The sequence below is a fragment of the Podarcis muralis genome, chromosome 8 (assembly GCF_964188315.1).
Source record: "Podarcis muralis chromosome 8, rPodMur119.hap1.1, whole genome shotgun sequence".
Taxonomy (NCBI): domain Eukaryota; kingdom Metazoa; phylum Chordata; class Lepidosauria; order Squamata; family Lacertidae; genus Podarcis; species Podarcis muralis.
In genome coordinates this window covers 49183669-49208945 of record NC_135662.1, presented here as the reverse complement: position 1 = coordinate 49208945, position 25277 = coordinate 49183669, and the positions used below count along the sequence as shown (strand labels likewise).

Here is a 25277-nt window from a genome sequence, read left to right as displayed (position 1 = left end):
AACCACCTTCCTATTAAAATTACTTTGAAGTAAACAGGGCAATTGTTAAGATGTTAGGAGTCCTTGAATTTAAGACAATTAAGTAGTACTGATTGAGATCACAAGTACTGGCTTCGCTGATAAATGGATCATACAAGCAGCACAATTGAAACCCAAGAGCCAGCAGAATGAAATAGTTTGGATTTGGAGGACCTTGGGCTTGCTACCCTGGCTCAGTTGCACTGGTAGAAGTACCGAAAAAGGAGAGCCAGGTGCAGGGAAAGAAACTATCTAAACTTATTCCAAACCCCTTTTCAGCTTGGTCATGTGACCTAGCAACCTGGCAAAATCTACTCAAAATCTCAAAAAAAAAAAAAAAACCGCCCACAAAAAAACCCAACGAGTTTATCAAACTACAGGATTAGCATTGCACAGGACAAACACCCAATAATTAGTTGTAACCAAATCAAATATAGATAGTTTGACTTGAAATGGCCATACCTTTAACATCATGCCAACTTGTTCATAAGCTCTGAAAAGCAAAGCAAAATTAAATCAGTGCTGAAAGTGAATGAATTTAAAGTGTATCATACCAAAGAATATAGGACAGACAATCCTAAGATGCAGGCATCTTGGAGCTTATTCACTCCGCTGCAATATGCAGCACAGAACCAGACATCTAAATTACATGTGCTTTGATTTTTGCTCCATGATTTGGCTTGAAATGGGAATTCATAGCTCTCTCCCATGAGATGATGTGTGGGGAGCTCACTGGCTGTCCACGGGGGGGAAAGTAAGTCCCTTTTTTAAAAAGAGTAAAATATAAAGTAGATGCATAACCATACATCTCTTATTACTACCTAATTTTGTAATATGCGAGAAAACTCACAAGGTACCGTATATACTCGAGTATAAGCCGACCCAAATATAAGCCGAGGCACCTAATTTTAGCCCAAAAAACTGGGAAAACTTATTGACTCGAGTATAAGCCGGTTCACCACACCACAAACCTGGTGGTGGCGGCAGCGGCGGAGGAAGAACAAGCACTCTGAAAGATTCCTCCTCTGCTGCTGCCGACAGCGGCAAAGGTGGAGGAGGAGGAAGGAGCAGCCCAAAAGGAGCCGCTCATCCCCCCACTGCTGCCTCTGCTGCTTGCAAGAGTAGGCATGGGACCCATGGATGGGAGAGGCACAGGGCAGCGCAGCGCCTCTCCCAACTGCGGCTCCTGTGCCTGCCATTGCGAGAGGCGGGCAGCGGCGGCGGGACCAGCGGCAAGAAAAGGCTCCTTTCAGGTCTCTCGTCCCTCTGTTGCCGCCGCCCACCTCACTCGAGTATAAGCCGAGGGGGGCCTTTTCAGCATAAAAAATGTGCTGAAAAAGTCGGCTTATACTCAAGTATATATGGCAATTAGGATTGGGGGGGGGGGAGTATAAAAAAACTGCGCTTTTTGATTATTTGCTTTGTAACTGCTCCAGAAACAGGTTTTGCCTTGAATCTTAATTTTGTTTGCCCAGGCTTAGGCAGAGCAACTGCCTCACTGCTGAATGGGCTTTGGCTCTGCTGCAATTTTACACTGGCTTAACTTATTTCAGCTTGCTTTGTCCCAGCTTCCTGTGCACTGAATTGCTGAATTATATTTAGATGAGTGTCAACCTCAATTACATTTTCCATATACTGAAGAGCTCTCAACAAATTAAAACTGCATTCATACTTACTTTGCAGCATGGAAGAGACTGGAAGTAAATCATTTTGAGTCAAGGATACAAATTATACCATGACTTCCTGAAATAAATACTATATTCAATCCTGAACTGTTTTTAAAGAGGGTATATACTTGAATGCTATTGGTACAAGTTAACATTCATATATGGACCAAATAATTCCACAAAGATAAGACAATCTAGATCATTTCAAAACTACTACTTTTGGCTGTGGAGCAACAGACCCTTCTGCATCATGACAAGCAGCTTTTCTAGCTCAAACTTTTGATTGAAAAGGGCAAAAGATCCAATGGAGATGCAAAAGCTAGTGTCTCAAGAAGCACTTGTCAAGAGTCGTGGTCATGAGTCATGTGGTAAACAGAGAAACTTCTTGAATCCCCCCCCCCCCAAATGATAGAAAACATTACATCAGTATTTCACTAAAAGGAGTATCAGTCCAATAGTCATGTTTTCAAACCCTTAAGCAAAGCAAGAATTAATGAAAGGATACGCTTTATTGTTTTCCTGGCAGAGAGCTTCTTTATAATAGGCTTCTTTTGCCTGATCATATTGTTTGGCATTTTTAAAAGCAACAGCTGAAAAGAAATAGAAAAGAAACCATTAAAAATATATTATGTTCTGTGTTTGCATGTACATAGTAATATCCATTTACTGCACCTCAGAAATAATATTTAGAAGGGAACTTTTAAGAGACAATTTGGATTTTTACTTCAGCAAAGTGATTTCCCTCCAGATCCTGTCAAGTTTGTTATCACATTCATTAATCAAATAATGCCATACATTTCTTGCAATTTTAAAGAAATGTGAATTACTTTTTATTATTTGTATTAATCTTGAATAATGATATGAATCTTAAAGAAAATCACATTTTAGCATCAAAGGCTTTCACAATGTTATGGCTACAACCTTTATGCACGAATACTTGAAATTAAGCTTCATTTCACACTGTAGGGCTTACTTCCAAGTAAACAGGCATAGCATTAGGCTGCAAGAGACATACTTTGGCCTAAGAAGATTAGACAACACTCCAAGCTCTAGCCACTAGGAAATACTGTGCAACCTGACATCTATCAATCGTCTAAGATAACTTCTGGTTTTCTTAATATAATGACTGCTGGGGTTTTTTCCCTTGCCTGGGTCCCCCAGAAATGATGGCTCCCATGAATGCAGAAATATACTTTTCCTAGATATTCTGAAGTGTTTTGCTCCTGAAAAGCCTTTATAAATTAAACCAATCTATCATTTCAAACAAACCCCCGAATATATCACCTGTCTATTTTTACCCTAGGTATTTATTCAGAAATGCATCACAATGGCAGGTAGTCAGTTAGCTACTGCTGCAAGAATACAGCACTGTGGGTTAGAGGAATTTCAACAAGTTAATCCACAAACTGCCAATAGAAGTTAGCTTTGCCGGGGAACATATGAAACATATTTAAGGTTGCAAAAATGAACTGCCAATGTTTTACAGAACATACCTGCTTTTGAATATTCAGTTGCTGCACTGTCATAGTCTGGCTTCCATTTTAATAATCCAGTTTTCAAACTGAAATGTAGAATAAACCAAGAAATAGCAATTTATTTTATAAAAATATACCTCTTTATTGTAAACTGCTTACTTTTCTTACAAATAGTAATAAGAATGATATGCTACATCAATAAGGAATTTGATGCTGCAACTGTCGTACCAGTGATTGCCTACTGTCTAATAATTTCACTAGATGTGTCAAAATGGTGACCAGGTATCAGGTCTTGCAGTCAAACCTTTTCAATTCTACAAAGAAAAAGAGATTTATCTGGTTCAAACATAGCTGGGTTTGGGGGGGGACGGGACATGGATGATCTTTGCAGCTTACTGGTGCCACAGCACAGGCCTCTAGTTTCAATCTCTGACATAGCATAACAGGATCTAGGAAGAGTGGTGATGACCTCTACCTAAGTACTGCAACCAGTATAGGTCGGGTGGCCCAGTGGCGCGACTTTGTATTAAGGTAGAGTCCACAGAGGTTGGGGTGGGGGAGAGAAAGGAAGTACGCAATACTTCAGGGCTTGAACATCCTGGGTCAAGCAAGCCCTATTAAGGGGACGACGCACTGATGACGAGGGTATGCCTGAGGGATGCAAAGTGTTGTCTGCGCATAAGAGCAAAACCCAAAACAAGAAACCGCCCCCCTCTTTTCTGGCGGAGGAGCTCCAGTAGAGCCGCCTAGAGTTGCTCTCAAGAGACGAGCGCGGGTCCGAGAGGGGCTCCCTCCGCCCACAGCTCCACCCGGGGGAAACCGCCCCGTCTCCCATGGGGAGCTGGAGGTGCGCAGTCAGCCACAGCCCCTGCGTACAGCCTCCCCACTCGCCCGCCCCAAGGGCTGGCAAGCCGGCTTCCCTTGTCCCTCGCCGGCTTCCTTCGCCCTCTCCCCCTCCCGCCGCCCCTCGCTCACTATTTCTCCGCTTTAGCGATGTGCTCCAAGCCTTCGTTGATCTTCTGGGCAGCCATGTCGCCCAGCAGGACCTGCAGGGATTCAAGGCCGTGACGTTAGCGGAGGTAAGGAACGCCGCTGCACCCAAACAACTGCGAAGGGCGGAGTCTCCGCGAAGGGCGCTTGCGCGAAGACAGGGTGTTCCGCCCAGGGGCGGATCCGATTCCTTAGCCTTTCTCTCCTGCGAAGGCAATGCGGATTCTGTCAGCATTCCACAAATAGGTCTCTTGAGCGACAGCTTCAGTTAAAAAAATTAAAAATGTGCCTAGTTTCAATACATGAAAAAAGCACTCAATTTTTCAATAAAATGGCTATGACGTTGCCTTTCTTCCCAGACCCTGACAATGCTAGTTAATTTTATCATTTGATCTGCTTCCCAGACCTTTGATATCCAATCCTCCAGTGATAGTGCATTAGTTTCCTCAGTTATATTAGATTGCCATGCTTACTGCTGTTATAGATGTATAGCCATTTTTCTGTCTTCTTATAATACATTAATCTTTAACATTGCAAAAGATTAAAGCAGAACTTTATCTACCATCTCAAATAGGTGACCTACATTTTGGAGGGCGTGTCTGCTCTTGCCATCTATTGCTAACGGAATGGAAATATACTCTGATTTGTGCTTATATGACTGAACTGGTCAAGTGAGTCTTTTACTTCATACAGATTATACTGTACTGTATTTCATTTTAGGAAGGCATCATAGCAGGTTATCTTGCAAGCACTTTATATTTTCCTAGTGACAAGCAAACTAGGAACAAACCAGTACTTAATATGCACTGCTGTACTTAAATACTTGAAACACAATCACAAAAGGTCATGCTAGAAGAATTGGTAAATAGACTTATTTGGTAACATGGGTTGTGGAGAGCTACAATGGTCATGGTTCAGTTCCCACCTTAGCTGATAATCATTGAGTGTTTTGAGCATAGGTGTCGCCAGGATTTATGTTGCAGGGCAGGCTTCATGTTAGCTTAGATTTCTGCCTACAAATGGGTATAGTACAATCAGAAGTCTTGCACAAATACTAGGAAATTAGTACTGTAAGAATCATCAAGGGTTTTGCTTACTGAAAGTGAGATATAAACTCTTGCAGAAGTTTGTGATTGAGATGTATATACATTGACAGCGAAAACCTTTAAGAATTTGACTGTATTACAAAGGATGAGAGAGACTGTGGCCTGGAACATTTAGGATGAAACAACAAAAATTATCTAAAACAGAAACAGATGCAAAAATATATGGATACCGTTTTCAAGCCCAACAATGTTAAATAATAATATATATCCTGTGATTTCTGCATTAGCACTGCACTAAAACTTCTCTTATGTAGAGATCAAGTATCAGAATACTTTTGCTCAATGCTCTACTACTTTATACTTGTACACACATACCCAGATATTTGGGACAAATTACAGGTCCTGGGACATCAAGGGTTCTACTGTAAAGGTTTTTAAAATAAAATTCTGGTTTAACTTACATTGTAACAAATGCTGTCCAGCAGAGGGCTGTATATGAACATATATTGAGCAGTTCCCGGGTATCATTAAACAAGATGGCTCTCAAAACTGAATTTATTTACAGAGTAATTCACTGCATCCTGTTTCTTTCTCTTGATATTTATTGCTTTTATACTACACAATCTATGGAATCAAGCAATGTCCTACAAAAGGTGCAAGATTTTGCTTGTGTGTGTGTGTGTGTGTGTGTGTGCGTGCGTGCTATTGCAGTGTAAACATATGCTTGTTTACTAGGGCTGTGCAGTCAGGATGCACAATTTATGTCTAGGAATCCTCCCATTCAAAAAGTCTGCCCTGGGTCACCTGGCAGTAGCTCCACATCACATCCTGACCCTTCTCTGCTTGGGATAGGAATGGGACAACTCAAGAAAAGTGCAATGAGAAGTGAGGGCTGGGAAAAGTGATCAATAGTTTATCTTGTCCCCTCCCACTGGAGTTAATGGGAAGGGAATCTGAAAAATACAAATATTTAGGTTACAAAAGTATAAAAATACAGTCATAACTCAAGTTGAATGCGCTTCGGGTTGAGCGCGTTCGAGTTGCGCTCCGCGGCAACCCGGTAACGGAGAGCGTTACTTCTGGGTTTCGCCACTCGCGCATGTGCAGACGCTCAAAATGACGTCACACGCATGCGCGGTAGTGGCGAAACACAACCCACGCACACGCAGACGCACTGCCGCATCTTGTGTTCCGTTCGGGATGCGAACGGGGCTCCGGAACTGATCCCGAGGTACCACTGTAAAGAAAAATTAAGTTTGCAAAACAATAATCACCATGTGGTTAGGGTAGATCAATGTGTCAGTGTCCACTTATCCCCAGTGTAAATATGACATATTGGCAAAAGTCGGAAATTGAAAGATAACTATAGCATGTACACGGAAATCGATTTCAGATTTGAGATCAGCATTGAAAGAACATATAAGAAAAAAAATTGTTCCCCAGTGATCTGTCTGAAGTCTCACAATATTGGGTATTCAGGGTATTCAGCAGTGCAGGGAAGAACAGTGTCTTTGATGTAGAGAAGAAGATAAAAATATAGTCATTGTTTTGCAAAGAATTATAGGATCTATCACTTGGGAACAACTACCTGAACCAAAGGCATTCATTTTTACAGCAAACTGAAATAAATGAGTTGTTTATATTAGATACATGATATAAAACCAATGCAATATGTTAGAAGAGAGCTATCTCATTATAAAAACCGCTGCATGAAAATGCCAGGGGAACTTCATTTGACCTTCACTGGTTTCTTAAGTCCCCAAGATACGCAAGATAATTTTGTTTGACATTTATTTAATGACCAGCTTTGATATGCAACATTCACTTGGCCAATGGGTTATAAATTGCTTTTGGAACACTTGTAGGAATTTACTTTTGTTAAGAGGCATACACAATTGAAATTGAAGATAATATATTCATTACTAGAAACTCAAGATCATAAAGCTATAGAGAGATAGAAAGCAACATTTTCATCTCAAGGCCTTTGGGGAAGAAAAAATAACAAGGAAATGTCTTTGTTGCTATTGCAGACTATAGTTTCACCATTCTTTAAAAGGAACTGCAGTCAATTACTCCACTCAAGCTCTTTCTGCATCTCCTCCCTACAACTTCATGAACTGAGAAGAAGGCAACAGAATGCTGCTGGAAGGAGATAAAGAAGTTCTCATTCAGGTCAAAGCTGCAAGATGCAGCAAAAGAGCAAGAGAAATTAATGTGTTATGCCATCTTACAAATGTTGCTTGTCTGGAGGGTTATGATTAATTTATAACCATTTGCCTTGTTAAAAAACACATGTCACATGTAAATGCATAGAAAGATAATAACAAGGCTGCAGTTCTTTAATCATAAATACTGTGATCTGGATTCTTTTCTAATTTCCACAGTGATAGTGGTAGAAAGGAGGAAGAGGGACAGATATTGGATTACAATAATTTAAAGATCTTTAGGAATTGTGCATGCTAAGTTTTTTCTTTTTAGCTTCCCAGACTAATGTACCTCAAATCATGCGTGTAGACTGCATTATAACAAGATATCAGAGGGCACAGGTTATTCTGAATGTGGTATTTGGTCTTCTGCAGAATTCTGAATGGTATGACAAGGACTGGAAGGAGGAATAAACCACAGGGAGAGGGTACAATTGGTAGACAAAGCATCTAGGATATGGATGCAGGATTTCAAACATACCCTCTGATCCGCAGAAGTCCTGGCCAACAGCTATGCTGTACAATTTGGTTGGCACTGTCTGCTTCTCAGGGCTTCAAGCTAAAGGTAAAGGGTAAAGGGACCCCTGACCATTAGGTCCAGTCGGGGCCGACTCTGGGTTGCGGCGCTCATCTCGCTTTATTGGTTGAGGGAGCCGGTGTACAGCTTCCGGGTCATGTGGCCAGCATGACTAAGCCGCTTCTGGGGAACCAGAGCAGCGCACGGAAACGCTGTTTACCTTCCCGCTGAAGCGGTACCTATTTATCTACTTGCACTTTGACGTGCTTTCGAACTGCTAGGTGGGCAGGAGCAGGGACCGAGCAACGGGAGCTCACCCCGTCACAGGGATTCGAACCGCCGACCTTCTGATCAGCAAGTCCTAGGCTTTGTGGTTTAACCCACAGTGCCACCCGCGTCTCTATGGCTTCAAGCTAGATGAGCTCAAACAAAGCTGTTGGGAAGGACTACTAAGGATTAGAAGGTATGCTTGAAATCCTGCTTTTGTATCCTTAAATTGCCTTGCCTACCAACAGTGCTGTGTATGTGTCTCAAATGTATAAGATCTCCTTCATTTGGTCAATTCTATTGCCTCTTTCCCTCCACATGATTGTCTTAGGCACATGTGGACCTACAACTGTGTGAAGAAAGCACCACAGGAAACACCAGAAGTAAGAGCCAAAGTAGATGTGAAATAAAATACATCTTTCTATTTAATGCCTAGGATTTTGTTTTGTTTTTTTAATGCAAATAGGAGCAGGTGTGTAGGGAGAGGGAACGTAATAATTTCTTCCCTGCTGCAGTCCTGCCAAAAATCCCTCCAATGATGCTGGTATTTGCCTTGGGAGGAAATCCCCTGCTGGCAACCCCCACCTAGTTAATATAATTTAAATATTAGATTACTGCAATGTGTTATACATGGGGCTGCCACTGAAGAAGGTTCGGAAACTTCTGTTGGTGCATAATTCAGTAGCCGGGTTGTTCACTGGGACAAGATGATTTGAGCATATAACACCATTCCTGGCCGACTGCACTGGCTGCCAATTAGTTTTTGAGCCCAATTCAAAGTGCTGGTTTTGACCTATAAAGCCTTAAATGGCTCAGGATCGCAGTACCTCAAAGATTGCCTCTCCCTACATGAACCAACCCAGACCCTGCAACCATCACCTGAGGCCCATCTTTGTGTGCCTTCTCCACATGAGGTCCAGAGGGGGGCAACATGAGAATGGGCTTTTTCTGCAGTGGCTCCCTGTTTGTGGAACACTCTCCCCAGGGGAGGCTCACTTGGCACCATTATTGTATATCGAGGTGCCAGGCAGAAACTTTCCTCTACAACCAGGCCTTTGGCCTTTAACTATCTGTGGCCTTTTAGAAGTGGATGGGCTGCATTCAGTGCATTTTCCCTCACTTGGTTTTAATGTATCTGTGTGGATCTTGGTTGGTTGGTTGGTTGGTTGGTTGGTTGCTTGGTTTGTAAGACACTCTGGGTTGCCTTGGACAAGATAAAGCAACTAATAAATTTAATAAATAATATTTTTAAAACAAACAGTAGGTTAAATGCAAGGATGCATTTAATATCAGATCTAGTTTAGCTCTAAGTAGCCATTTGCACAGCAGTATGCTTTTGAAATGGCTGCAGTTCTGGGAAAGGCTGGCCGAAATAACTAGTTCAGATGATATGCCCCTTCAAATGATTTATTTCTGGATATTATTCTTGTGAGGAGCACAAACTGGAACAAATTGTTAAAGGCTGTGGCTGTACTTGTGATAGACTCACTAATTTATCAGTACAGCTTGTGATGTAGCGCTGAGATTGTCAATGGGGAACTTAATATTTCTCAACCTTCTTCAGAGGGTTACTGTAATGTGAGGCAGACCCATGTATGATTCTGCAGTCTGGTACATAGGCACCAGTGTTTGGAACCATGACATAAATCTCCAAGGATACATTGCCAAACACCCATTTATCCACTCAAATGAGGACTAGAAACAGTTTTGTGAAAGGAAGGAAGGAAGGAAGGAAGGAAGGAAGGAAGGAAGGAAGGAAGGAAACAGAAAAGCTTGGGAGACCCCAAACTTTGTGCTGTAGGCCAGGCACATGCAGAAAGCTAGCATTGCTTTCAACTCAAAAGCGTCTGGCAACAGTGAAGAGAAAATGGGCACATCATTTCAACACTGCTGTAGATCTGCTAATTAAAAGAAGTGTACAACTGATGACAATACAGCTGCCCAAAGTTAATCCATTTTAACAACATAGAGAGTGTTTTGACACTCAACCTTTTGCAGCATGTCAGCTGAATGGATCAGAACTTGGCAGGCACTGCTAGAACCTAATTTGCTGCAATGATTAATGTTTTCTTCTACTTTGCTCTTTCATATTTGGTGTATACCTGTGAACGTATCATAAATCAGAGCTTACCTGTCACGAACCAGAGCTTAGCAGTCTTCATTCTTCAAAAATCCAGTAATCACAGGAATTGGCAGCCAAATCCTCTCGCTCTTTAGCTGTAATGAGGCAAATAGCAGTGTATTAGCTGACTCCCTTCTTCCCGATATATAAAAAAATTCACACAGATGGCAAAATCCTACACAATACATTGTGGTTGTGCAGGCATATTTCCTTGCAGTTTGGGAACTGCAACTGGACAATAAAATATTGCAATTTGACAATAAAATATGGTCCATGCAATCCAGAAAATGCCACACACCAATGTATGTAAGTAAGTACGGTAAGTAAGTAAGTAAGTAAGTAAGTAAGTAAGTAAGTAAATACCTGAGATCTCAGCAGTTAATTCTGCACTTAAATCATACTGGTTGTATCAACAAGTGTTGCTCAGCTGATGGTGTAGCTTCCATTAACAAAATGGGGAAGAAAGTCATTTTCAGCTATTTCCCCACCCACCCACCCAGAGCAGATTTAGGGTGGTACAGGGGCTGCAGCAGGGAGAATTAATTGCCAAAAATTGTTTGCCATCATGTTCTGTTGACAGAAGCCTTGCCACCAGACAAACAACACTATTGGACACACCCCTATCCTAAATCTGCCTAAAATCTCTATCTTTACTCTAAGGTACCTATTATGTTTGGGTACTTTGATTTAATAAAGGTTGTCTTTTGTTTCTTTCATTGCAATGTTATTCTTTGTCTTTTGAGGGATGCCTGAGAACTCATTTGAAACAAAAGGCAAATTATAAATCTTCAGATAAATAGGAATGGATATTTTCAGGGAATTTCAGAATGACTTTTTTGCTAACAATTACTAAGCTTCTGAAGCTTTGTACACTGCACTTTTTTCTAGGGCAAAAAACCATGAGGCTTTATTGATGTCATCCTTATAATCTGACCTTTCCTTGGTCCTGGTTCAAACAAAGTACTACAAACTGTTATGGCCTATTTCTGACACAGGTAACCTTGATAATTCAAATTCTTGTGGGCTTGCTTTTCTCAAGGGTTTTTCAAGAATCCACATGGAACACTTGAAGACCCCATTCTTATCGTATTTTTCCATCTATAAGACGCCTCCTATTTGGGGGGGACCCAGATTTAAGAAAATGGGGGAGATGTATCCATGCATAAGACACCCCCTAATTTTTGACATTATTTTTAGGGGGGGGACCTAATCTTATACACAGAAAAATACGGTACTTTTTATTGGAAGCCACTTTTCAGTCTTTATGAAGAAAAGTGGGCTAACAGCTTCTCAAGTAGATGAATAAATAGACCAGTGCATAAATGAGGAATCTGTAACTGTATAACTGCTGTCATTCTGCTGAGTTGCCTTTGCTGGCAAGACTTGGAAAACAAGTTTTTCTACAACACATTGCATTTCATTGTCAAGCACAGATGAGTAGAATATTCAATAAAAGGGTAGCATATGTTAGAGGACTATATTGCTACAAGAAAAATGCCTTTGAGCAGAGAAATCATTTAAAAAAGTTTGGGTGGGGGGAAGAAAAATTGTTCTGGATATGCAATGTTGCTGGCACAGAATAAAAAGCATCTCCACCTGGTTACTGTAATGGAAAATGAGAGATAATGCCAAAGCATGACAAGATGTGTTTTTCTCTGACATGTGCCTGGGAGGAAAAGGATAAAATTGCATGCTATAAATAATGTCTCTGAAGTGAGTGCAAAGTAGTTAATCCTGCCTATATTTCATCTTTAACCGACCTTGGAATACTCTATGCAAACTAATTAATCTGAGCAGTTTAGAAAAGCTAAATCTTGAAGGCATGTGATGCCCCAGTAAAATACTACTGGATTCTGCTATTGTTGTACAGAATGAATGGTGCCTCCTAGTTTGGCTACTGCTTAATTCAGTGAGCTGTTGATAGAATATGACATTCTTTTTTATTCAGTTGTTTATGATAAATTTCTGTGTCGCTCTTGGCAGAAAACCTTACTGACATACCTTCCCTGAAGACTTTCAACCTGTAGGCCTGACTTGACCTTGAGGTCAAGAAGCCTTTGGTATTTTGCCCAAAGCCTCAAAACAGGTCATTCCACACTTGTCTTATTCCCAGATGCCAATAGGGACACTATCAATGGAGATGACTGTAACTGAAGAATGTCGAGAAGAATGTTTGAGTGATTGCAATCAACTTGCTCAACTTAAGGAGCACTTGAGCATACAGTCGTACCTCGAGTTATGAACACTGTGGGTTGCGCGTTTTCAGGTTGTGGACCGCGCCAAATCCGGAAGTACTGGAACAGGTTACTTCTGGGTTTCGGCGCTCGCGCATGCGCAAAAGCGCCAAATCGCATCACACATGTGCACAGACGCAGCGCTTCAGGCTGCGAACGCTGCGGGTTGCGAACGTGCCTCCCGCACAGATCACATTCTCAACCCAAGGTATGACTGTATATATTTTAGCCCTGGCCACTTTTTCATGCCATGCACTCTTACACCAAAGTTTCCACTTGTGTGATCTTAATTCACTAAACCTGAGGAAGGACCAATATAGCTACAGAGTGTACACCTGGCTGGGTCTATTTTACATCTAGTGGTAGGGTGTGATTAGCTGCAGTTACTCAGAATTCAATCCTCCATTGTAGGTGTGGCTATAAAGGAGGTGGGGAAGTCATTTTTATGTCTATTGACACATGTCTAAAGGAACTTTTAAATTTACTCCACCTCTTCTGAAGGCATATGGTGAGATTCACCTAATGAGTCCTGTCAGAATAATCCCTGCACATGGACTTCTGCTTGTGCAATGGAGCTTTCCTCCTCTCCTCCCTCTGTATGCCCCTCCTCCTTTTGGCTTGGTGTGTGTGTGTGTGTGTGTGTGTGTGTGTTGTGATAACTCTCCGAACAGCACATGGAGAGAGGAGAAGAAGAGTGTTCTATCTGGCAACCTGAAATGCTCGCCAGAATTTTACAGAATTCAAACTGAAAATTTTAAAGAATTCAAATTGCAATACAATAACATACAATATAAGAAATAGGCTGCAGTTGCTACAACAGAAAAAAACAACAACATTAAGTGGTCTGCCAAGATCCTCTGCAATTTTGAAGTGGTCCTTGAGGAGAAAGTTTTGGAACCGCTATCCTAGACGTTTGACATTTCGTTATTTGACTCCTAATGTTAAAAAATATTTTATTGTTGGATCCTCCTTCAATATCACTTATTACTAAACAACACAGGAAAGACAAAACACCAGGACTAAAAATTGTCTTCCAGATGTACCCTGCAGTCATGACCAAAGTTGCTAAACCAAGGCCCACCATGGAGACCAAAACCAAAATCAGCAACAATGGGGCCAGCAGGTTCCAGAATATTAGCAGTACTTATTATACCAAAGGCACCATGTTGGCTAAATTTGTTTTAGGCCATTTTGTGGAATTAAAATGAAAGGACACTGCTGGAGCCTGTTGTCTGGTGTGGGTGGGGAGGAAGGAAGGTGACAGTGCAATGCTGGGCTTTGCCTTGCTGTTGACAGCTCCTAACGATGTTTCACCCCTAAGCCTATATTGAAGGGGGGTGGAATCTGCCCCCTTCTCACCTTTAGCTACATTTCTGTAAATATGACAGGGTGGTCAAGAAGTGACAAATCAAAGTGGAATGTCAAAAGCAGCTGTAAAAAGATGCAAAACCACACACAAAAATGAGAAAGATACTGTTGCTCATCATTCTTAGCAGCTGTCCTCATTTTCATAAGGAGCCAAAAAGAAACCCACAACAGTGAGTCATCTCGCATTTGCATCCTTAGCAGTGAAGGATGATAATTTATAGAATTACCATTTTGCATTCTGCATATTGAATATGGAACAACTTCCAGTCACTAGTTCTAGTCCTTCTTCTGTTCTCACATATTAAAGTGGATTAGAATCTCCACTATATGTGTAAACATGTGTTCAAATGATAACTGAAATCCGCTTTTTCCTATCCTTTAAGTTAAATTTTACAAAGAGAATAGCTGAATCACATTAAAGGGAAATTAACTGTGATTAACTTCCATCAGGTTATATTGCAGTAAGCACGCCTACAGCTTGATCCTATGCATGCTTAGTGAGGAAGACATTGGTCAGACTCTACCTTAATAGTGCTTACTCTCAAGTGTTCATAGGATTGAAGCTTTAGTGGGTAAAACAGAATTATGGAAAAAGTAATCATTTGGTTTGACTATTAAGAAGTCTGTAGTTCTATACCCTATGCAATGACAGGAAGAAGGACCCTTGACCTACAATGGGAGATACAAGGTACTGAAAAAATTATGTGCTTACTTTTGACACAATGCGCATACACTAGAAACATGTGGTCTTTACTCCTCAGATGGGCGGGGTATAAATAATAAATAATTATTATTATTTGTATGAACTTATCTGATTACAGTGGTGCCCCGCAAGACGAATGCCTCGCAAGACGGAAAACCCGCTAGACGAAAGGGTTTTCCGTTTCGGAGGTGCTTCGCAAGATGAATTTCCCTATGGGCTTGCTTCGCAAGACGAAAAAGTCTTGCGAGTCTCGCCATTTTTTCCCCGTTCCCCCCCCCCCTTTTTCAAAGCCGCTAAGCCACTAATAGCCTTTTAGCAGCTTAGCCGCTAATCCTTTAATAGCCGCTAAGCCGCTAAATCGCTAATAGCGCTAATCCTCTTAGCCGCTAATGGGGTTGCTTCGCAAGACGAAAAAACCGCTAGACGAAGAGAATCGCGGAACGGATTCTTTTCGTCTTGCGAGGCACCACTGTATCTGTTTGATGAATGGGTATTAATGTTGTACATTTTCCCATGAATTAAAAATGAAAGTATTATGTACTGAAGTTCTCACCCTGGGCCAGCAGGGGGATACTGTAGATAGTTATGCAAATGAAGGATCGAAAGTGACGTTCAGTGATTGGATAGTTTTAGAAAGTTGTTACAGTAACAAGGTACTGGAGCTCTATATAAGCAGGCTGACTGAGCCCTTCAGCTCAGTTCAGTTCCGGCCTCAGAATAAAGAAGAGCTGTTTGAAGAATCGCTGTGTCGTCTGATATGTTTGCCCACAACTTAACAGAAAGAATAACTCAAATTTGGTCATGAAGGTCAGTGTTGCCAGCTTTACAAGTGAAGATGTACTGTTTGTACTATTTGTATCAGCTGTTGAATGGTTAGCCAAGTAGATAGCCTATGACAGGTGCCCCTTTGAGTTTGGTGCCCCAGGCATCTGCATGGTTCATCTATTCCTAAATCTGGCCCTGAACATCCTGTCTTGCTCCTTCAAGCAGCAAGCTGATAGGGGACAATTATCCCCACAATATCTGAACATCGTGAGGAAAACTGCTGGAGTTGTTATGGAAAAGATGACACCTCTTTAATGAAAGTCTGACTCACTCTGTAGGTAAATTCAGAAGGAGGAGTCCATTTACACTAAGTTGTACATGGCACCAGCTATTATTGGTATATCCCAGGACAAACAGCTGATGCAGCCACATCCTTAGAAGATACTAACAATAGAAAATCAGCAACTGGGTTAGTTTTATGGCATCCTACATAACAGCCAATGCAACTGAATGTCGTGTTTTTGCTGAAAACAACTCTTCGTATTATATCTCTCAACAAAGTATGTTTTAATAAAGCTTAATATTCTTGTCTGCATGCTTTTGGCAATGCATGGAACTTGTTTACGAAAAATCAAATGCATTTTGAGGTAAAGTGAGCGCTTTTGCCAACATTTCCATGGCTTTTTGGCTGTTGTTGTTCTGATGTGGGAAGACCTCTTGGCCGCGGGCATAATCTCCCACTTTACATACAGCTGGCAAGTGAAAACAATATCAGAGCATCTCCGTGACACATGCGGCTTTTATACGGCAACCCTTTATACTTTCCTGCAGTTTCCTTTGAAAATGCTTAGAACAACTGTGTCTGTTTCCTTTCATTAAGATTATGTGTTGTTTGAGCCAAAAGAACAGGACAGAGCCCATTAATTCTGTTCAAAATTGCTCTGCCCTCCACACACATTGTTTGGCTGGATACCTCTGTCTCTAAAAGGAGTTTTATCCACTAGAAACCTGTAACGTGTTATCAGCTATTAATTGGAATGTTCCTTGGAGTTACAGGAGATAAAGAGGCTGTTGATAATAGATTGGCCCAACATCACATACATTTTTTAAAAAATCACATTGTCAGTTGCTATTAGACAGGTCAGATCAGTTGAGCTGCTGGATTTATTAATATCATGTATGGATCTATCTCCCTTCATTTACCCAGAAGAGATAGTTTCCATAATTATGGTATTTCAGATTCATTAAATTTATTTCAGCTAGTCTTGTCTCATCACCAGAGACACCTATGAGAATAATCACTTCATACATTTCTGTATTTTGATAAATATTAACCCTGTTAGATCAGACCAAAGGCCCATCTAGGGTAGCATCCTGCTTTCACTGTGGCCAATGAGATGCCTATGGGAAGCCCTCAAGGAGGTCCTGAGGGCAACATCACTTGCCCCACTTGTGAGCTTTATCATACTGCCTCTGGCATAAGTACTAGAACATATATATCATGGCTATTAGTCACTGACAGCCGTATCTGTTACAAATTTGCTAAACCCCCTTTAAGGCCAGTAAAGTTGTTGTCCGTTACATCTTATGGAAGTCAATTCCATAAGTCAACTATGTGCTATGTGAAGAAGTACTTCCTAAATTTCCAATATTCAGCTTCTATTGCTATGAGGGAATCTGCAAGGTTGTGGCTCTGGACACTCGTGAAAACTTAATGTTGCTTAAAGGAAAATGCAGGAAAGACATCAAGAACCAGGTGGACTGCTCACAGTAAGGGCAAAATCAGACACTACTTTAACTGCCTCATTAGCTCCCTGGCCTGGGTGCTTTAGCTAAGAGGACAATTTTTATCAGGGCCACAGTGCACAGAGTGGGGAGGGAGGCTGAATCTTTCACTCCTAACCTGTAATCTCAATCACACACATACTGAAATTAATAGCCATTTTTAAAAGCTCCCAATGGAGCCAGGCATGGTTGCTAACCACCCAATAAAGAAAAATACTCTTTGTCCCATCCTGCCTCCCCTCACACATTTTTTTTTTTCTGAAATAGAAGAAGTTATAGAACAGCACAATCTCTCATGCTTAACAAAAGTGTGCTTATGCATGGGTTGCTATGTTTGGAAATAAAAAGACATACAGGTTTCAGTAGATTGACTCTTCCATCAAGTGGGACAGAATACAGTGGTACCTCGGGTTACATACACTTCAAGTTACAGACTCCGCTAACCCAGAAATAGTACCTCAGGTTAAGAACTTTGCTTCAGGATGAGAACAGAAATCGTGCTCCGGCAGCATGGCAGCAGCAGCAGGCCCTATTAGCTGAAGTGGTGCTTCAGGTTAAGAACAGTTTCAGGTTAAGAATGGACCTCCGGAACAAATTAAGTACTTAACCCGAGGTACCATTGTAATATATTTTAGTTTTGCCACCTGTGAGTTAAACCAATTCTCTATAACTGAAGGTCTGGGAAATGTTACTGAATGTTGTCTCTCTCTCTGTGTGTGTGTTAACGAATATGTGTTTTATAGTCTTTTCTCCCTCACCTTCTCAGGCTCTGCCGTTCCTTTAGCTTGTAATAATGCTAGTAACTTCACCACCCAGGTCTGGCTCTCTGTTTTTCTCCAAATAATTTGTGTTGATAAACTCCAGTTCCACTTGACAATTTACCACTGGAAGAGAGAGAGAGAGAGGCTCAGCCTTTCTGAATGACTAGCATGAAAGCAGCACATGAAAGCGATGTATGTCATCAATGAAAGTGGGCCGCCCTGGCATTTTATTTCCTTCTGGCATTAATACAAGTTTCTAAAGAGTTAAATATACTTTATTATATGCTGCAGGCAATGATTGGTACATAAAGATCAGACCACATGGTAAACCCCCCCCCCCCAAAGAAAAACCCTCCTTCGGGGCTGCACATTTGTTTCTAATTTGGTGGTTAGCAAAAATGCTTCTATTTATGCTTCTCATTAAGGACCATAGTGCTTCAGATCCAGGAAGATGAGGGCTCCTTCCTTCCATTACATTTTAAGAAAAGCAGTATGGTCTCAGAAATGCCTCACTTTTCTTCCTCTTGCTCTCCCCTCCCCACATCTTAGCAGACTTATTTTCAAAACAGCCATCAGTAGCCAAGCTATTAGTGAGTCTGTGAGAAGTGAGTCCTGTTATTCCATTGGTCTTATAAGCAACAACTAACAAGATGGGATAACAGCCCTTGACAATAGTTTTCCAAACATTATCTTTAACACTATGAACTCATGGCCCAGTTATATACTCCAAGGGACACTATTAGTGACATATAAGAGGTAGCTAAGGACCCCACCACCCCTTTCCCACTAGGAGCTGGTAGAAAAGGCTGTGCCACTTGCCTCCAGTATTAGGATTTGGCTCTGTGTCCATCATGCGAACCATGTTCCTTTCAAGCTTCAGGTAGCTAAACTGTACTAACCATGGGATTTCTAAACATTTTTCACAACACCTGTTTGACCTCAGACATTGGGGGAAGGATGGAAGAGGAGGCAGGGCCACTGACAAATTATTACACATAGGATTGTATCCAGTGTTAGTGTTACACAGAGTAGACCCACTGAAATTAATAGGCATGCCTAGTTTTCATTGATTATTTTCAATGGTCTACTCTGTGTAGAATTTCATTTATACAACCCAATATCTAACAGGTTTTCATAGCAGCTTTTTGTATCAGTAAGTCGTCCAGACAGAAAACTGTTGTAAGTGGAAGTATAATATTGTTTAGGTGGTGCAGTGGTACTAAGCATGCACATGGCTCTGCCTCACTTGTCTAATGTAGAATGCCATGTTAGCCTCTGCCCATCTGGTGTCATGTGTGGCAAAATTGGTGGCTTCATTGGACATCTAAGACCAGTAGATACAATTACTCCAGAAGAAATTGTATGAATAATGCTAGATTAAAAGTATTCTAGGTACTGCATGTACGTATGTCTTCAAACCTTATTAATAATAGTAGCCTTACATGCATTTGTTTTTCTCTGAGCGGTTATTATTATACCTAAGATTATCTGCATTTTGTGACTGTTTCATGAGAAAAATTAAGGCTGGGAATGTCAGATTATCTGTAAATGGAGGAGTTTCTTGTGCTGGAAGGATGCCAGAGATGAAGGAGTCTAAAGCATGCTTGGATCAGATAATCAACATAGAGAGAGTGGGAGGTAAGCAACAACCAGATACACTTGGCAAAGAGTTTTACAGAATTTTATCCTCTGACAACTCTTTCTTGCTATTTGGATCTTCAGTTGCTCTACAATATAGTTTTCTGCTTTCTAAAATCAATTACATTGTGTGGTTCTAGGGTGGAGATTGGGAGATGGCATATGCTTCTCTCTTTCTCTCTCAACTTAGGGATCGGTTGACAGTGGTTTGTAAAAAGAGTTGGTGCTTGCAACGGGCTTGGAAAAGAATAAGAGAGACAACACCCAGCACTGGAATGGAAATAGGCCACAGCTTCATTAAATCCCCAAACAGTTTGGCAATAGAAGGCAAGGACCCAAATGATGGATAATGAAATGGGTGGGACAGTGACTGAAGGCAGAGTCCAAGGCAGGGAATTATTGCTCTTATCCAGTCTGGGTGGAAGCACTTGCTCTCAACTTACTTTTGAATTTCAAGATAGAAAGTACTGGAACAGAAGAGAGAAGTCTTCACCATTCCCGAAATCTAGTAGTCAGAGCCCAGCTCTCCCCTTCCCTCCTGGAAAGCAGAAAGCATCATTGGGGGCTAAGGAGGACATCAACCAGCTTTCTCAGGATGGATGAACAGGAGTTGAAAAGAAAGGACTCAAACTTGTTGCCTTGGACCAGGCAACACCTCCTCAGGTGGGGACAGATTCCCCTTCCCAAGTGCAGTGCATGCCTGCAAGCTTCCACCAGAGCACAGGGATTTCACAAGTAACCTTGCTACACTTCACCTTTGAAAGCTTGGTGGGTGGGTGTTGAAATCTATTGGGATAGCTCTATAGCTCCTGTGTAGTCCTGAACTCCTTAGACTCTTGAATTTTAAGCTCTGTTTCTATTCTGCCCAATCAAGCCCTTTTGTTGCCTAGTCAAAAGTTTGAAGTTGTTATAACTTGATGCTTAGTGCTGAGCCTGTATCATGTTTCCAGAATAAAGATCTCTTTCTTACTACCAGGTAAGAGCCGCAATCATCATACTTGTTGTACGACTGTATTTTAATAACACATTATTAACATTACCAGCAAAACATAATGTGTCCATTACATTTTGAAAATTGTTCCTTAACGTTATAAACCATGAGTGTAGATCCACCCCTAATATACAGACTTCGAGCCCTGAATACAGTGCTGAAATGATGCTGAAGACCCCTCAAGCCAAACCAGGCATATTTTCCTCTGCTACTGATCCAGTCTACTCAAACTGTATTTCTAGAGTAAAGGTGACCTCTGTCCCAAACCCATTCACTCCAGCTATGCCTATTTTTCCACCATGCTGCTACTGCCTGGTGTTCTATTATTTCTAATATAGATATGGGCCTGGGCTCTCAGAGCATGAGACAAGCCTTCTTAGGAAGGAAGCCACAACCATTGCTAGAGGAGGTATACTAGACTTGTGTGTGTGTTTTGCCTAGTTTTGTGTGTTTAATTTGTATGGGCTCTGATGCAGAGTATTTATATTTTTATTTATAGGAATTATTTATAGGTCACCTCAAGGCAGCTTACACAGTATTAAAAAAACCACATAGAAAAAGAAACTTACAATAGCTGTGATATTAACAATCCTTTAAAACAGAGGCCAGCTAAAACAAATAAAACAACATAAACATTCCTGCAGGCATAGAAAAGCCATCCATCTTAATAAAGCTCTCTAATAATGAAGGCTTTATTTAAGAGAGGGTGATCCAAAATAAATGAGCTTTTAAAGCCTGCTGAAAAGTTCGCAGCACGGGGCCCAAATGAATTTCTGGACAAACCTGCCCTTCTAAAGACCAATCCATAGATCACAGTCTGCTGTCTCCATTGATGGTGCTGAGAACCAATCACACTTCTCCCTGACTGCAGGTGTTTTGGGGTTCAGCGGGATCTCCCACTTGGGTCATCACAATGAATGTGTTATGGCATCTTCCCTTTTTGGTTCATGCATGAGGTAGGAGACAAGTGAACTGACTTTGTACTATAATTTCTGACATAGCTTCTGTGCCAGGGAGATGAGTGTGTTACAGGAACCTCCATTTTGTCCCTGGAAAGATGGGAAGCTGGAAATATTTAGCTGAAGTAGCTGTGTGTGAGACAATGAAGCATTTCATATTTGAACAATTCATATTGATCAAAACATTTCATATTGATTGATCAAAAGCTGAATTCATGCCAATCAGCAATTATAGATCACCTACTTTGTATACTAAAATGGCAGTTTTCTTGGTGCACAGAAGTCTTTACACATCTAGACATTTTGGTTCCAACAGATATTTCTTAAATTATTAAATTGAATCTGAATAGGTTGATTCAGGGGGTTTCCAGTAATTTGGAAAATGGGTATCACTTAAATTTAGTGTACTGGGGTAAGGTTAATACACTTAAGAATAATATTCTGCCATGAATAATATATACTAAATGGTATTTAGGAAATTTATTTGGGGTATTTCTCTGCCTTGTTTTTCACTTAAGAGAATGCTGCTGCCAGTATCAGAAGGCTGCTTATTTTTCCAGGTCTTAATTTCTATCAAAAGGCATATTTGTTAGCATGTACAGAAGGTTGGCAAGTTTCTCTTGTGAATTAGCCAGCTTGGGTAATTTTAGAGTTGGTTTATTTAACACCTTTATTTTGGATGACAGGGTCTGTGAATAACAAAAAAGAAAGGATCTATAACACCTTCAATTTTTGCAGCTAGAGAGATATTGCTTAGACTGGTGCTCATCACTTTCAATTTGACCCATATGCTCACACTAAATTAATGTAATCCAGATTTGAAGATAGATTATGCTTGTTGTTTTGTTTTTATTATAGGTGTTATTCACATACTGCTTTTTCTTTCTTTTGTTGTTTTTACAGCATTATTCTCCCCTTTTCTTCTTTTTTCTTTATTAAATTTGCAAATAAATAAATATATTTTAAAAACATGTAGGGTGAATAAAACTGCAAGAATTTGATGTAGCTTTCCTCACCCACTGCTATGTATTTTCCCTCCTTTTGCTTTTCCCTCTCTGAGCTTCACTACATTTTCTTGTTTTCCAGCTTTGTTCCAAAGCAACTGTGTAGACATTTAGCTGCTAAAACAGATTATATCTATGAAAAAATCCAGTGCTAATAAAATCAACATCCTGTTTCTTTATGACTATAGTGGAAAGGGTGGTGATGGCATTCAGAGAGAGGTGGAGGGGTGGCTCTTTGCTTTCTGCTGCTCATTCTGAGTTATTTCAGGTTACTTGACAAGCTTCTGAGCATTCAAAACTACACCAGCAGACAATAAAGTCTAGTTAATATCCTGCTACAGGATATTAGAAAGGCAAACAGCTTTGTAAGATTAAAAATAGGATTAGATATGTAGGAGGGTACAAGAATAGTATCTGCAAGTATGCCAGGCTAGAGAGAAAAACAAAGAGGCAACAATCCTTATTGCCGGGTTTAGGAAATAATTTCCTCTTACACTGATAAAATAATACCCAACTGTCAGGTGCATTACGGGGTTGGGTTGAAACATCTATCAGATGATGCCAAGCTTTTGGACACATTCCAGAAGACCAGCATCCCATTTTGGTATACTGTACAAATGTCTATGGCGATTAGTGGTGCAGCAATAAAGTCAAGTTGGCAAACACTAGTCAGGAGTGACATGTTCCTGCAGGTGGGACAGACAGGAAAAAACTAGGAAGTGTAAAGCTGGTTAAGTGACAGGGAGAAAGGTGGGAGGGTGGAGGTACATGGAATCTCATTGGCTGAGAATCCCAGCATTGTGACATCACAGTCCAGAAGGTGGTGGGGATTAGTAGAACCTAAAGGATTTGTTTGGTGTGTGCAATCATGGAACCTAAAAGGATAACAATACTAAATATTTATACAGCACTTAAGTAATAGCTGTCAACTTTTCCCTTTTTTTAAGGGAAATTCCCTTATTCCGAATAGGATTCCTCACAAGAAAAGGGAAAAGTTGACAGCTATGACTTAAGTGTGTTCAGAGCATTTTTTAAAATAATATGAGGAAACAAAAAAAAATGCCATAAACTGATACAAGTCAAGTAAGCATAGTATGCAATCAAGGCAATGCTTTTTCCATTTTTGAGTTCCAACAGGCATTAAGCCAACAGGTTAATAAATCTCACACTTTGATATATCAACAAAATCATTACTAAATAAGATCAGAGCCATACAGAAGGCAATAGAAGACTTCCATTAGGAGGATAAATATCAAACCTGAACTCTGAAAATCTGAACTCAATGGGAGTTACTTCAGGCATGTATAGGATTGATCCGTGTTAGGGCCAGGCTATAGATGAGTTAGGAGCAGCCATGAAACAAGACAGTGGTCAGAACTGATGAGTAATCAGCACCAGAGAGCAAACCTGAAGGCAAGACCTGTAGAACAAGCCAGGAGTTACACCCTTTAAAAAAAGCAAGGCCAGAAACACACTTAAAGCTCAGGTAGGTCTTCTCAATCAAACAAGGATCTGCTGAAAAAGGAAGTCCTTTACTGTATACTCCTTTCTGTCAAGAAAGTTCCAGTTGTTCACCACAGGCGGCAGCGACACAGAGATGACAGCAGCTTCTGGTATACTGGCAGTTGTACATAGCACCATACATTTAAAGCACCCGACTTCCCCCAAAGAATCCTGGGAACTGTAGTTTATCTATCATAGAGCTACAGTCCCCAGCTTTAACAAACTACAGTTCCCAGGATATTTGGGGGAGAGAGAAATGTGTTTTAAATGTGCTTTATAGTATGAATGCAAACACAAAAAATACTAGCAGCACTGGAACGATGCTCTTGATAGCAGAATACATAGTGAATGGCATTTTTAAAGGAAAAAGGCAGTAAAAACTAATACTGTTTGCCAAACTGAAAACTGGATTATAGAACATATATAAATAAATAGATAAAATTACTTTCCACAATACTAAAGTCTTAATCTGTAGTTCATATACACTGTACAGCGAACACCAACAGTTTGAACAATAGGTTTTCTTTCTGTTGTAGGAGACATAAATTCATAGGATAAAAGCAGAAAGAAGAGCAAATGTGAGCAAAGAGGGGGGATTTCTTTATTTTTGGTTCAGAAACCTGGGTGATTATTGTTTGTTGTTATCGGACATCCTCAATGACCCTGGTAGAGATGTACTGTATTACAAAGTTGTCACTTTCCCACGTATTGCTTAAACTTCTCAAAGTCTGCTGTCTCTAGATGGGTAAGGGACATTAAGAAAATTGTCATATGGACTGTTCATTTAGCCAAGTCTTTTTTAATGGTTCCACTTGAGGGCAGAGTTTCACTGCCAGGCCTTGGCCTGTCCAGAATTCCACACCTATCTGGAAGTCTGTTTCACCAAGTCAATATTTCAAATATAAGAAATTGCACAGAAAGTATAAATAGAGATGAAAATGCTAGAAATAGGCAAAATCAAGCTGATGAATTCAGCAGATAAATCTGTTCACCCAAAACTGAAGATGAATTGCCATGTACCTCTGGTGGGTCCTATTTACTTAATTTCATTTTGTAAATAGCCTTCCTACATTACTCTACCCAAAGTGGTTTGCACCCCGTAAAAATGATATATTGTAGCAGTGTACTTTATACATACTAAGTTCATGAACAATTAATAGTTTCCATAGTTCAGTAAGTACAGTAAGCCCACAACTTGTGCTCGCTTTACTTGCCCCATCACAACCTTATGTGGGTCAGTGTGGAATAAATAAATAAATG

The 25277-nt window shown here is 40.6% G+C and overlaps 1 protein-coding gene and 1 long non-coding RNA gene across 2 annotated transcripts in view; both read right to left on the bottom strand.

Moving 5' to 3' along the window:
- The window catches only part of NAPG (NSF attachment protein gamma), an 11579-nt gene extending 7286 nt beyond the window's left edge, over nucleotides 1–4293 (bottom strand). Inside the window, exons 1-5 of the mRNA XM_077933624.1 lie at nucleotides 4136–4293; nucleotides 3179–3246; nucleotides 2191–2275; nucleotides 1695–1712; nucleotides 397–511 (exon numbers count right to left, since the gene is read on the bottom strand). Coding sequence (XP_077789750.1) covers nucleotides 397–511; nucleotides 1695–1712; nucleotides 2191–2275; nucleotides 3179–3246; nucleotides 4136–4191 — 342 coding nt within the window. The 5' untranslated portion in view covers nucleotides 4192–4293. The remainder of the gene's footprint in view (nucleotides 1–396; nucleotides 512–1694; nucleotides 1713–2190; nucleotides 2276–3178; nucleotides 3247–4135) is intronic.
- A 4850-nt stretch (nucleotides 4294–9143) lies between these two features.
- The window catches only part of LOC114600748 (uncharacterized), a 158581-nt gene continuing 142447 nt past the window's right edge, over nucleotides 9144–25277 (bottom strand). The window contains exon 4 of the long non-coding RNA XR_013393957.1: nucleotides 9144–10401. This is a non-coding gene — a long non-coding RNA (uncharacterized LOC114600748). The remainder of the gene's footprint in view (nucleotides 10402–25277) is intronic.